The sequence below is a fragment of the Egretta garzetta genome, unplaced genomic scaffold (genome assembly GCF_000687185.1).
Source record: "Egretta garzetta isolate BGI_Z169 unplaced genomic scaffold, ASM68718v1 scaffold229, whole genome shotgun sequence".
NCBI classification, from domain to species: Eukaryota; Metazoa; Chordata; class Aves; order Pelecaniformes; family Ardeidae; genus Egretta; species Egretta garzetta.
The window spans coordinates 2,851,032-2,865,258 of NW_009270000.1; the positions used below are offsets into that span (position 1 = coordinate 2,851,032).

Sequence of the window (14,227 nt, forward strand, 5' to 3'; positions counted from 1 at the left end):
TTTCGGAAGCAGGTCATACTTCTAGGTTTGCAGGACTTCAACCACTCAACCACCATCACACCAGCTGTGAAGGAGGAAACCTAAGAAAACTGAGGAGCTATGGTTAAGACAGATAGTTCAGGAAAATCATCTGGCAATGCAGACATTCCCTTACTAGGCCTATGAAAGAAACACTAAGCAGCAGAGCAGGATCAACTGCAAGTTGGCCACTGTCAGTGATGGTTGCAAGGTTCTTATATGCAGCCAGCCATGTTTGGCACTGAACCTATTCCAGCCATCAGAGCAGAAAACAAAAAGGGGACGGTTGTAGTAGTGGGAAAACAAGTACAAAAGAGGATCTGGAAATGGGGAGTCTCCGATAATTCTTTGTTGGTGAAACACCGTTTCCTACTGGAAAATGTAGAGAGGAAGAGGTGGCCTTCCAGATATGAAAAGACATTAGGTGTCCCTTTTTGCACAGAATGTTGAATCTGGAAAATAGGTAAAAAACAGAGGAAGTCCATCCCACACAGGATACCAAAACTGTGGAAGCATGATCGAAGCGGACAAATACTTCCTCCCACCATGTTTTTGAGTACACAAGCAGCAAGCAGCTTTTAAATGGCCGTATTTGTAAGTGGCTGTATTTTTAAGTCGCTCTTCAGAGGCACTTCACAGGCATTACAAATGATCGATGAATGCACGTGAGGCTTTCATCTTGACGAATTCAGGCCTCTAATAAAAACTTCAGGCAGAGGCTTTTTTCCCAGATTTGCACATTATTGCTGGTAGGACTGCACTGAGATGCTCAGTATCAAGAGAGGCCCCACCCTTTTATTCCCCGACTTATGAAGCCGAATACTAGCAACAAAGGCTTAACCACCAAGGAAGAATAGGATAACATCAATATACATCTGGTAGGTAGGCCCATAGGATGCTGGAAACCACAGAATCGCAGAAGGGTTGAGGTTGGATCTCTGGGGGTCCTCTGGTCCAGGCCCCTGCTGCTCAAGCAAGGCAACCTAGAGCCGAACCACGTCCAGATGGTTTGTGAGTATCTCAAAGGATACACAACCTCTCTGGGTAACCTGTGCCAATGCTCAGTCACGCTCGCAGTAAAAATGTTTCCTGATGTTCAGAGGGAACCTCCTGTGTGTCAGTTTGCACCCGTTGCCTCTTGTCCTGAAATGTCCCATGGCGAGGACGGATGTTACCAGGAGATAAATTTTTGCTGTCATATTCAGCAGAATACACAACATAAAATACTACAGGTCGTATTTTATACAATAATTTGTAATACAGTGCAGGAAACAGAATAAATGAAAGATGGGTTTGGCAGGAGAAAAAAGTACCTAAGGGTTTTGAACAATCAGGCATAAGATCAATGACCAGCCATCACAGAGGCTTTGACAGAGGTCAAAGAAGAGGACCCTTTAACAAGATGCTACATATCAGGTGGTTCATTTATGTTCATTTTGTACAACTTCATGAAACAAACAGTCCTGGGGCTACATATCCAATTTAAATTAATGGCTAGCCCATTTTATTTGCCTGATGACAGAGTAACAAATTTGGGTGTTACGTTTGTTGTATGAGACAAATAATACACACATGACATATAACAACTTTATTGAGCAGTGATAAAAAACACTTCTCAAAACATTTATAGTCACTTAAGAAGTCGGTCTGTGAGCACCACAAAGAACAGACTGTGGTTTTTTATAGCTTCTTTGACTGATTGGTTTTTGCATAAAAACCAGGTATGAACTTCAGTTAAAGCCATCTTCCTGGTTTGGATCTCCAAAAGGCCTCTTTGCTGTCTGGATTCTATCACCTGCTGGGTCACCTCTCTTCCCAAACGTTGCAAAAACTTTATAGGCTTTGAGATTCCTATTCATGTATGAAGTTTTTCTTGAAACTGGCCAAGAGTAGCCCAAAAGTAAGAGGGGGAAGAGAGAGAACACTCTATAGGCATGCAAACCAGCAGACAAAAAGAGACAGGCCATGATTTCCCATGTCTTGTTCCTGAAGATGATCAGGCTAGAAAAACCAGGGAAATTTCCTATTGCTTCTACCCAACTCTGAGGTCAGCATACAAAAACTCATCACTATGCTGATTCTCCACTGGGGTTGTGCAGAAGGGAAGTTGTGGCATGTTACCCTGGTCACTTGGCCAGCAGATGCACGCACAGGGAGAGCCCCCTGAGGACAGTGGGCTGCACAGCTGACCTGTTGGTGTATACATGTCAGGATGTTTTGTCTCATAAAGCTTTCTTGAATCTACATTTTCTCTCTCTAGAGATGCTTAAGGTCTTCATCCATATTCCTGTGTACCTCTCCAGTTCTGCCTTTCTTCAAGCAGGCATTCCCCCCCACCGCATTGTTTCATAGACCTCTTGGTTTGGTGCTCTTGAAAACTTTGGAGAACACGTTATTCTTTCTTCCTCTCATCCAAAGTTTTCCACAGATGTGAAGAAGGTGCCTGTCCAAATTCCCCATCTGAAGCCTCTGACAAATAACAAGACAGACAAAACAGTATTAGATTTTAATGATCAGTGGGCAGGAAACTAAGAAAACTCACTGCGATAACCCCTCTTGCTTCTGTTCAGCAGCTCCCAGCCAACACATGGCTTCCTTTCACACACTGACTTCACGGTGTGTGTGAGAAGGTGGGAAGTTTGCTGCTTAACTTTGGTAGGATTTACAGCAACACCAGCCTTGTTAAACTCAGAGAGGACTCTGTATGATAGCTCACTACTGAAAGTGTAAAGACAAAGAGAGGAGAAATGCTTAAGCCTCTATCTTGTCAGCCAGTCCATGACAGTGGCACCACCAGAAATTAGAGCATAGCATAATGTGAAGGTGGCCTACTGTGGCAAGAAAAACAGGGTAACCCTTCCTAAAAATATATATGGTCACATCTTAAACAATGCCTTCCTGAAAACAATGTCAAAATGATGCAAGAAAACAAAAATGGTAGTTTTAGTGAGCTTATTCTGAAACTCCAGAAGCAGAAAATATGTTTGCCACAGATTAGTTCCACAAACTATTTCAAAGCCAAATCTTTGTGCCAGCAACAAACCTTCTTTACCTTTTTCTGTCCCCAAATCCACAATCCAGCATGAACATCACTTGTTCTGGGCCTGGATTCACTGACAGGAAACCCAAGGCACTAATTCTTATGTTTACATTACAAGTTTATGCGCTTATTCATAAAAATCCTGTAGTCAGAATGACCAGCTTGGATTGCTAATGAGGAAAATTATTTTAATTTCTTTATGTATTTCAATTAAATGCATGACTATTGATTTCAGTGCATTTTTTTTCAGTTAAAAGCACTGTGATTTATGTTGCTAAAATGCTATTGCCTGCCCTGCCAAAAGCATGCATCTGGGAACATTTCTGGGTTGCTCACAGTCTTTTTCTCTCTTCTTTCCGCCTCTGACTGCCAGTGCATGCTGTTGAAACAAACCAGCTACTTCAAAAGGCAGTTTCTGTTTTCTGTCTTTGTGAGTCTGGCAGTGTTTTGAGAAGGGGGGAGGAATAGTAAGAGAAGAAAGGTAGATTCAGGGCCCATGAATAAAGAGAAAAAAATGTAATGATAAAACAGTACACCTACCTGAGCTTCGTTCTTTCTCCCACGGTGATACCATTTCTGGATTCATCTGAGGTCGGGTAAGTTGAGTTTCAAGGAGCCACCAGCTCTCTGCAGCATCTGAGTTTTGTGATCCCGCCTCCACAAGCTCACTGCCAGCCTGCACTCTCACGGCTCCTTCCAGACCGGTGCTGTGATGTGCCCAGTCTTCCCTGCTGTGACATGCCCACCCTGGCATACAGCTCTGCATGATCACAACAGGACAGAAGAGCAGCCCCAGACTGACACTTAATCTGTTCTTCAGCTGGTGTGACCGTTGCTAGTTCTCTCCTTTGTCCAGCACTTTCAATACTCTCTGCTATATTGAGTTTCTGCACGTCTTTTGCAACACCTAAATAAGCATCTTTATTCCTGCAGTAATTTGGCAGCGTACTTGCACTGCTCATTCTCTGCTCAGAACCAGAAAACCCAGAGTATTGTATTATTAATGAAGGACTGTCTCCGTTGCCACAGGTAATACAGTATTCACATGAGCTTCAAATTCATGGAACAAAGTGATACATAACTTAAGCTACTTACAGAAGCAATTAAGCTTGTTGAGCACCTACTTTGGAAGTTACCAACAGGACCCCAAACGGAGCACAGTTGTACATATGGAAACACTTGCATAAGATAGGTTTTAGCAGTAAACTGTTGGTGTAAGCTGGAGTCCATTCCCTCCTCCCCTGCCAGCTAAGCAATTAACAATATAACTATTATTATTGTACAGTTCCACTGGTATGATTCTGCATGTACAGAAGTTGTGAAGCTTAAGACGTGAGGGCACACCTTCTGCTGAGTCAGGAGCTCTCTCATTAGGTGCATGACAGCATTTTAAGGAGCAACAAGAAAAGCAAGGCCACGGTTTTTCTTCTGCTTTTCATCTTCCGAGTGCTTTACAAAAAATGTATCGCAATTACGCATGGCAACACACTTTTGGGGAACTATATATCTTCTGAATAAGGAAAATGAAGCAGCGATGTTCAAGCAGATTTGCCCGAGTCAAGAAAGCAAATGAGTGACAGAAAAAGGACTGATGTTTAGTTCCCAATTCACTATCATATCAGACCTTGTTCTCCCCTTTTAAACATTAACTACCACCAGGAAGATTATTGTCCTAGCCTAACAGTGTGTTTGCAATGATTCAAGATCTTTACAAGAAATCTACAACCTGAATTCAGCATCTCATTAAGCTCAAAGAGTAAGTTACAGATTTCTCAATTTTAGAGCTCTTTCAATAGCTAGCTATCCACAATCTGCCTGTTTAAGCCTGTTTGATAGCTTACGGGTCCTAGATTCAGCAGCATGATGGGCTTAATGAGTTCCGACCTGTTCTCTGAGTTGTTGTAACTGATGATGAGCACTGCCCATCATTTCCCATCCCAACTGAAAGGTAACTTTCAGCGAAAATCCTTCCCTTAGCAAGCAGGGTGAGCTCAGCAGGTGATGACATTATACCACGTTAAGGTAACTGCACCCTATCACATTGCCAAGTACAGGCTAAAAAGAGAAGTTTTCTAGTTCAACCATGAGAATGCTTGGCAAAGAATCCAGAAGTGACATTTTTTAGTGCTATCTTAAAAGGTATTTTCTAGTATTCTTTCCGTAGTAATCTATTACTGAGTAACAAAGGGTATTCGGCACTATTAATAGTTTGACAACTAGCGTTCATGCTTTTCTTGCCTTGGGAATGAAATGTTCTTTATATAAAGGTTGAAATCTCAAACCACATGACTCTCAGTAATGCAAGTGAAACCTTCACTCCTTAATATTATGATTTTTTTTGTTGAAAATTTCCCCAAAATAGCATGTTTAAGTAGCCGTCTTCAACATCCCATTCAATTCAAGAAACATCCTTCCAGTGGAGCAGCAAAGCCACTGATTAATAACAAATTTTAGAAATTCAGTTTGTTTTTTCTGTTTGTGTTACATGCTTATGTTTTCATTCCCTTCAGCCTGGACATCCAATCTATAGTGTTAAACTTCCGTGTATTACCACTTCCAATTTTGATTCTCATTGCTATAATGCTTGCATCACTACAATTTGAAACCAGTAATATCTGTTAGAAAAATAAATTATCTTTCAGGATTTTACAAACATGCATTTATGGTTTCCAGAAGTACTAATGCTCTACCAGGAACTTGATAGCTTTGTGCCTCCCATGAGAAAAGAATCTGAAAGTCTAGGTTACTTATGTGGAGACTAGAATTGTAGACACTGAAAAATCAGTTTACAAGCTCTGAATGGGGGCGGGGGCAAATGGTGATTTGAAAGCAGGCAAATGCTATTCACAAATCTTGCTGTAGTTTAAAACAGTTTTGCATCTTAAATATGTTTCCTAAAACAAAAATTGAAAGGAGCAAGAAGAGGAACGTGATGCCAATCAGAAGAAGTCGTAAGAACTCTGATAATACATGATCCAAGTACAAGAAGATTCACCAATGACACTGAAGGTATCTGACCTTATATCGCCACAAAGGACTCCCAAACCTCTTTTTGTCTAATTTACAAGCAAGAGAAAGGCAAGTTGATAACATCTTATCATGGTAACTGCCTTAACACACATGATTCTGATTGTGTTTGAGGTAGCAAGAATTGGCTTCCAACACGACTGGGAAGAGAGATTTCAAGTGGTCACTCGGGGAAAGATGACAGAAACAAACCAGGATGACTGAATGAATCTATCAAAAACATGCAGCTGGTAATCCTGTGGTTCCCACTCAGTAGCAGTAGTACAGGACCAATGGCCTGAACCACACCCAATGGGAGCCGTTCCTTTTCCCTCTTCTTTGAAAAGAAGGTTTTCCTTAGACCTGCGGTTCTCAGACTAACAACCTGCTCCACACCACATCCCATTCCCCAGGTGTTCCCCACCACAGCCCAGTGTGCAAACTGGAGATGCAGAAGTTGTGAAAGCATAAGGCCCTTCCCTGGCAGGTGCATCCTGCCTGGTACTTCACCCTCATCCCCCAGCTCCGCTTCCCTCTTCATGGCACTCCAGGCCCTGTGCTGACTCAGTGGCCTTCTCCCAGCCTGTCTCCAGCTATGTTCTCAGAAGCTCCACAAATACTTAGCTCTTGGCCCACATATCCTTATACATCTCCCCTTCTCCCTCTCTGCCTTCCTCCTGCCCTCCAGTTTGCACAATACTGTCGGATGACACGCTGAGAGATTTCTTACCCAACAGATGGGCTCACAAACAGGGAGCGAGGAAGGTGATGGAAGAGCAGCAGCTCCCTTGCCACAGGGTATCCATACACATTCACAGCAATGGGTTGCACCATGCTTGTACCATTACAGGGTAAAAGCTTTCTTGAAACAAAAGCTATTATTTCTATCACTTGTTTGTGCTGTGTTTTTAGGCTTCCTGACCTATAAGGGGTCATTCTGCAAGATACCATGCCTAAAACACGAACTTTAAGTCATTCTATTGGTAATATTTCTGAAGATAAACCAGATTCCCTTCCCTCAGTACACGACCCCCCTACCTTCCCGTCCACAGGTGTTACTACTCGGCCACTGGTGACTGAGGAAGCAGATGAGATCTTTCAAGAGTCTGACCCTTGTGGGTTTTTCTGAAACATGTATTTACTTCCCAAGTTATGCTCCATGAATGGGATTTCAATCATCAGGCATTAGATGTTTCAGTGACATCAAAATGTTGTTCATCAGGAATGGAAAGAAAAACACAACAAGGAATTGCATCCAAAGGACTGACTTCCCAATTTACCTTAGGCTAGCGTTGCACTTCTACTTAATCAAAATATGCTGGAAGAGGGGAAAATGAATGTCTACAAGACAATTTAAAAAAAAACACCTCAATTTGTCGCTCACAAATATTTTTTAAAAATCCACCATTTATGCCAGCATTTTGGCTCACTGTATTGTACTCCTCTGTCATTAATGCTCTCTGCCGGAAGCACAACTCCTAGCTGGGGATTCCAGCGCATAAGGGAGCTAGGGTAAGATTCAGTTGTGCTGGCATGAAGATAGGTCTCCTCAGTGATAGAGAAGACAATATCCTAGGGAGACTGGAATTAGTCCTATTCCGCACAATTCAGTCCAAGATGCAAAGCATATCAAGAAGCAAGTAATTACTACCTAATGGCTACTGATGGAAATGTAACATGGTTCTGCCTAAGCATTTCATGACAAGTGACAAGACGGCTTGAAAAAAGGGGGATTTTTTCCAAAAGGATGGAAGGTGTCAAGAGCAAAGAAAAAAGGGTTACCTCTTCAGTTTGGGAGGGGCTGATTCTGGGCATTGGAGATACTTGTGGTGTTTTCAGCTGTGTACTGTTGCTGTCTGGAACAAGCTCTCTGTGGATTGACTGAATATGGTTTTGGAGTTCACTTTCTGATTCAAATTTAACATTGCAACTAGAACATCGAGTCTTCAGTCCCCCTGCCTTGCTTTTGTTCTCAATGGAACTCAAGTTCTCATTTTGGCCCATGCCTTGTCTGTTACTGCTTGAAGGGATGTTGACACTTGGACTACCACTTTTACTGAGATTAACACAGCTAGCACACAGACCATATGGCAGACCGTTGATGTCAAGTTTCACTAAATCCTGTTTTGAGCGGAATTCCTTCAGGCAAGAAGCACACTTGTACAGTTTCTGGAGATGCTGTGCACGCCCTGTGGACTGCACGGCTGAACCGTTTCCAGTTTTCTGCATGTGGAACGTGCCGTGGATTTTCAGTTCCAGCGTGGAGGTCACTGTCTGCATGCACACCACGCAGCGGAACCCCGTCAAGGAGTTCCTCAAGTCAGGGTGCATTTGGCAATGCTCTAAAAATTCCTCCTCGCTCTGGAGCGGCATCTTGCAAATCCTGCAGTTTCCAGTGTCCAGGCTCTTACTATGTGTGACTTTATGTTCAGTAAGAGTCAGAAGAGACGGAAACCGCTCGCCACAGATTGGGCACATATAATGTTTCACTGGCCCCAAGTGTGTCTGCATGTGTTCTCGAAGCCCGTTTTCAGAGAAGAATGTTCGAGAACACACATTACACTTGTAATTCCCTTTAATGAGTTCAGCCTTTTTCTTCACTATGGCACTTTCTCCAGGTCGAATGTTGTGGTCTCGAAGCTGGTGATTTTGCAGGAGAGTCTCCATGGTATAAGCTGCTCCACAAATGTCACAGCCATACATAGGCTCAGACGTGTCCACATCTTCTTCGCTGCCATCATGGCTGTTATGGGACTCCTGGCTATTTGTCAACAAGGTCTGGAGTTCCACTTCCTCTTTCTGAACCTGCTCAGATGCCCCGTTTGTTCCACAGTTTGGAGTTTTTGTCTCAAAGACACAATGTTTCTCCCTTAAGTGCTTTTCCAGCAAGATGATAGCATGGAAAGCTTTGCTGCAGAACTTGCAGTTGTATTTCTTGCTGTGCGTAGTAATGTGACACTGCAGCTCCACCTCTGTACCAAAGGATTCGCCACAGAAGATGCACTTGTGTACTTTGCCTTGGTTCTCCAGGTGGTTGTGTTTAACGTGAAGCTGTAGGTCAGTCTCATTTCGGAAATCCCAGTTGCAAGACGTACATCTGTATACCTTCTTTTCATTGCTGTGCTTCACAGCCAAGTGTAGTTGAATGGAGACTTTGGAGTCAAAAACCTCTTGGCACAAGGTGCAGCGGAAGAACACAAATGTATGCATGTCCAGTAGGTGTTTCTGCAAGTCGTCCACAGAAGTGAACTGCTTGTCACAGCTCTCACAGATGTAGTAGGTTGAGGTGATCATGAAATGAATGGTAACATGCTTCAGCAGAGACTCCTGATTTGGAAATTCTTTGTTGCACTGAGGGCAGGTCAGTTTTGGCAGGACAGTGTCAAGATGTGTTTTTAAGTGAGTCTGAAAACCGTCCAAAGAAGTATACTTAGCACCACACTGATTACAAATATATTCACCTGCAGGACGAGGAGGAGCACCTCCAACTGCCTGCATCATCTTTAAAGAGGTCTGCTCAATGGTTACAGGAGATAAGGGACTCATGGCTCTGGATTTTTTTCCATTGTGGATGTAATTCAGTGCCAAAGGAATGTTCTTATGGTTCTCCTTGATATGCTTGTTCAGTTTAAGAACACTATTAAATATTGGAGAATTTGTACAGTAAGAACAAGAATACACTTCCACCACTGGATCTTTTGGGGTTCCAAGCACAGGGGAGCCAAAACGGGAACTGCTAAGATCACAATGGACTTGTCTAATATGCTCTTCCAGAGAAGAATCTGTAAGAAATCCCATGTAGCAATGGGGACAAAAGAATGCATTACTGTCCTTAGCAGCAGGGTTGGCAAATCCATGAGAACATCGAATGTGTTCCTGAAGGGTGTTGAGGTCATTGAACACTTCAGAGCAGAAGTTGCACTGGTACACCATGGCAGGCATGGTAGAAACAATCAGTGCTGGGTCCGGAGCTTCATGGACTTGCTTAAGGTGTTCGTTCAGATTGTAGAGAGATGGCAATACCTCCAAACAATACTGACAGATATGGGCTTGTTCGGGTTTATCTAAATGCATAGTTTTCAGGTGTATCTGCAAAACTGCAAGGCTGGAAAATAACTGTTTGTTGCAATAAATGCAGCTGTAGGTAACTTTTGCCTGTTTACTCGAAGGACCAGTGATATCTGGCACTTGCTGAGCTGCCCGCTTCCTTCCACGACCTTTAGGTATAGGGGGAGCCGTTTCCACCATTGTTGAACTATCCACCGAAAGGTTCGAATCCGGAGTGGTGCTAGAGACTGAGGTGTAGCCCACAGTTACCAAAGATGGGCTGTTGCTGTGGTTGCAAGACTCTGGCTGCTGGTGACTGTCCATGTGGCTGTACAGCTCCTCCACAGTATGAAAGTTCTCAGAGCAAATGCTGCATGAATTCTTCTTCTCACCATTATGAGCCTGCTCCATGTGATTCACCAGAGACGTTTCCTCTACAAAGAGTTCATGACAGTAAACACACTGAAGAGCAGATCGGTCTTCATTAGGGGAACACTCCGGGTGACATTCCGCAATGTGCTTCTGAAGATCTTCAGGAAAATCAAAGCCTTCTTCGCACTGACTGCATTTCTGAGTGTCCTTCATTTTCCAGTCCTCCATCCGGGAAGCGGACTGAGAGCCATCTTTGTTCCTTTCGTGAACCTGCATGTGACCATGCAGCGAACTAGATGACAGGAATCCACGTCTACAAATGGCACACTTATATGGCTTGTTGGACGTATGAGTCTTTAAGTGAATTTTAAGATGATCGCTCCTTGAGAACGCTGCATCACACTCACTGCAGTGATACTTCTTGTCTCCCGTATGAAGCTTTATGTGGCGGTCCCTGCTCCGCTTGTGTTTGAAGAGACGACTGCAATACGTGCACTTGAAAGGGAGCTTGTCGCTGTGACTTTGCTCGTGGTGCTTTAAGTAGCTGAGGCGGCTGAACGATTTGTCACAAAACTGGCATGGATAGGGCAACCCTGGGCCTCCTTCCTCTTCACCAAAATCACAACCTTCTCCATGGCTCGGGGAAGTCTGGTCCTTGCTCGAAGGCGATGATGCTGGCCATGAGCAACTGGGGTCGTCCTCAACATCCACTCCATCTGAAATGAGAAAGAAACACGCCCACAAGCTTAGTCCCTGCGGTTCAAAGGAGATAGCAAATGCATAGGAACAACGCAGACCTGCTGCTCCTACGGAGTGAAAACTTATTAAACTCAGACTAGGATATTTCTTACACCTGTATCCAACAGCTTCAAGACCACATTTATTTTTATCGGACTGTAAAACATTAAAAGTTATTAAATAGTTCTGTGCCTATATTACCTTTTTATTGCTTTTTTATCATTCTTTGTCAGTTGCAGGATATGTATTATACATTGACAACTTTATTAAAATGCAGATTTTAATATATTTAATGTTTCTTTTGTATCCATTGTAAAATGATTTGCATATTATGTGAGCATCTGAAGAGTCAAAAGAAAGGAGAACATATTACAAGAATGATTTAAAATTAATACAGTCAACTCACAGGCCTGATATTTAATAAAAAGATTCTCCCTGCTTTGACACGGGTTTGGTTTTTTTTTTTCCCTTGAAGTTGAACACAGAAATCTTTTAAAGGCTATTACTGAGAGAGACTTGGGTGTCATTCTAAACAATAATAGGAAAAAATACAAGGGAGGAACAGGAAAATGGTAGAAACAGTGATGTTTTCTCTAATAAAGTGCAACCAGATTTCTCCAATAACGATACAATTCAGTTACTGAAAGCTAGCAGCTGGATCATTAAATGTTCAAAACAAACAAACCAACAGCTAGGATCAAGGAAAATGAGAAAGTTTCAAAAGGGTCAGATGTGAACAGCATTTTTTTTTTCCTTTTTAAGTTCAAGAGGTTGCCCACCACTTCTTCCTTTTTGCAAAGGCCTCAGCCAGCTGAACTTCCTTCGTCCAGCAGAACCTGTCCTGTGAGGTGGTCGCAGACAAAGCGACTTGTAGAAAACTGGAAACAGGAAAAATGATAAACGATTATGGTACTAGCTGAAAGATTTATGAGTAACATGGAAAAGACAAAACAGAAATTCTAGCCAGATAATAAACTCAACTAGCTATCCATGATATCACCTCACCTCTAGACAGGGCAAGCCCTAACTATTTTTTCCAACAGATGTGCTCTACCATTTTTGCACCTTTTGTTTTAAATACAGACTACAACACTACAACGATCACACTGATCTCAACCTAAAACTTCTTTAAAAATATTAAAAGAATGCTTGAAAGACCACTCTACATCAAATACTCCTTTTATTACTTTCCAGGGGCGATGCTTGGGGTTTTTGTCCTTTTAAAAGTAAAACTGATTACAGTCACAGTACAGAAAAAGACAGGATAAACCTCTTGAAAAATATCTTCCGTGAGGTATTCTTGCAAAGCAGTAAGTCTCTTAACATCCTCAGCCTTCTCTCAAGAAATTTACTACGCCAACATAAAAGTTGGAGCTGGCCTATATTATGTAAACAAATTCCAAGCCTGCTTTCTTTAAGGTAACAAGATTTTACTAGATTATCAACCTCTTGCTTATCCACAGGAAACAGATGAGGATTCATTCCTTTCCTGCATCTAGAAACTGATGACAACGCCATCTCACTATCAATGCCAGATGGCAACCATCTAACTCTGAGAAAACAACCAAACGCCATGGCTGGATGCCTGCCCATTGACACAATGCTTTTCAGGATAAGTTGGAAACTGCAGGGATTTTTATCCTCTTGTTTACGTCTTGAAGAGGAGGGTTTCACAAATTACGCCTACCTTTCACACACACACACAGGCACACAAGTACCTATCTGTATTTACCTACGTAAGGGTCTGCACTAGTAGTATCTATCAAACTAACAAAACCAAACCCCAGCCCAAGTACCATGCCTTTGAACTGAAAACAAAGGTGTTTGATTTTTTTTTTTAAGATAAAAACTGAAAAATAAAAATCCTCCCTTCCAGCAAAAGTACTGTCATCTGCCAAAAGGCTTCCCAACCAACTGAAGCAAAGTTGCTCACTGTCATCCAATGCATCCAATGCATCCAATGCATTATCATACATGCAATGATGCCGGCCAGGTGAGTTTTTAAGTTGGTACACAAATGACTGCAATATTCACGGGAGATTTTTGATGTAAATCTGTGTACCGCCCTTTCAAATTGCTGGGTTTGACCCTACAACTGGAAAGAATCAAACCAGTGGAACAACTATCCACGGAAAAAGATGTTAATTTTTGCTACGTTTTAAAATTTTATTTTAAATGAGCGTTTTCAGCCAGGTCTTTTAAGTGGAAAAAGCTTTCGTCCTTTAAAAATCAAATATATTTCTGACATACGATCACTGCTGGCAGATAAACAGGAATTTATGTCAAGCAACCAAGCGAAGAAAAATAGTCTGTGACTGCCTAGGCAACATATTTTGTAACCAAATTTAGTATTAAAATGTATATCCTATGCAGAAATGATATATGGTTGTATAAATGTTTAGAGGAATATATAGTAAGTGTTATAAATAGTGTACCATCACTGACACAGTAGTAAATCACTTCCTTTTTGTGGCCACAGCCTGCCCGGTTTTACCTATTATACAGCTATTCCCTCTGGCTCGTGCATCTCAGCGGGCTGGCAGCGGGGTCGGGATCAAGCGCCCAGTGTGACCACGGTGTAAGCCAACGGCAGCCCCTTTCCCCCATCCAATTCTCCTCGTTTGCTTGGTTTGCTCTCCGTTAGCTTTTACGCAAGGTAAGGAAAGAGGAGGGGGAATGGTGGAACTACAGCACAGAGCTGGTTCTTACTGTCCAGCCGGCAAATATAAATGTTTCTGCGTCTCACTTGGCTGTTGGCTTTTTAATCCGAGCCCATAATAATTCTGCAGAGGAATTCTCTTTGTGCAAAAATGAGAAGAGCCAAACCACTTGCAGGTCTGACTTGCCTCCTCCTAACTTGAAATGCGACAACCTCTCAATCTCTGAGAGCTGCAGAAGAACCAGCAAGGCAGGGGGAATTCCGCACAGCGCATGGCGGAGGACAACAGGATTTTCCTGAGTAGGAGCCTAACAATGCGGCCAACACATTTCCCTGGCTTCCCCCCG

The 14,227-nt window shown here is 42.6% G+C and overlaps 1 protein-coding gene across 1 annotated transcript in view; it reads right to left on the minus strand.

Annotated features, from left to right (window-relative positions):
• ZNF521 (zinc finger protein 521) overlaps nucleotides 1-14,227 on the minus strand; it is a 205,348-nt gene that overhangs the window by 99,763 nt on the left and 91,358 nt on the right. Inside the window, exon 6 of the mRNA XM_035903018.1 lies at nucleotides 7,847-11,199. Within this exon, the coding sequence (XP_035758911.1) occupies nucleotides 7,847-11,199 (3,353 nt within the window). The remainder of the gene's footprint in view (nucleotides 1-7,846; nucleotides 11,200-14,227) is intronic.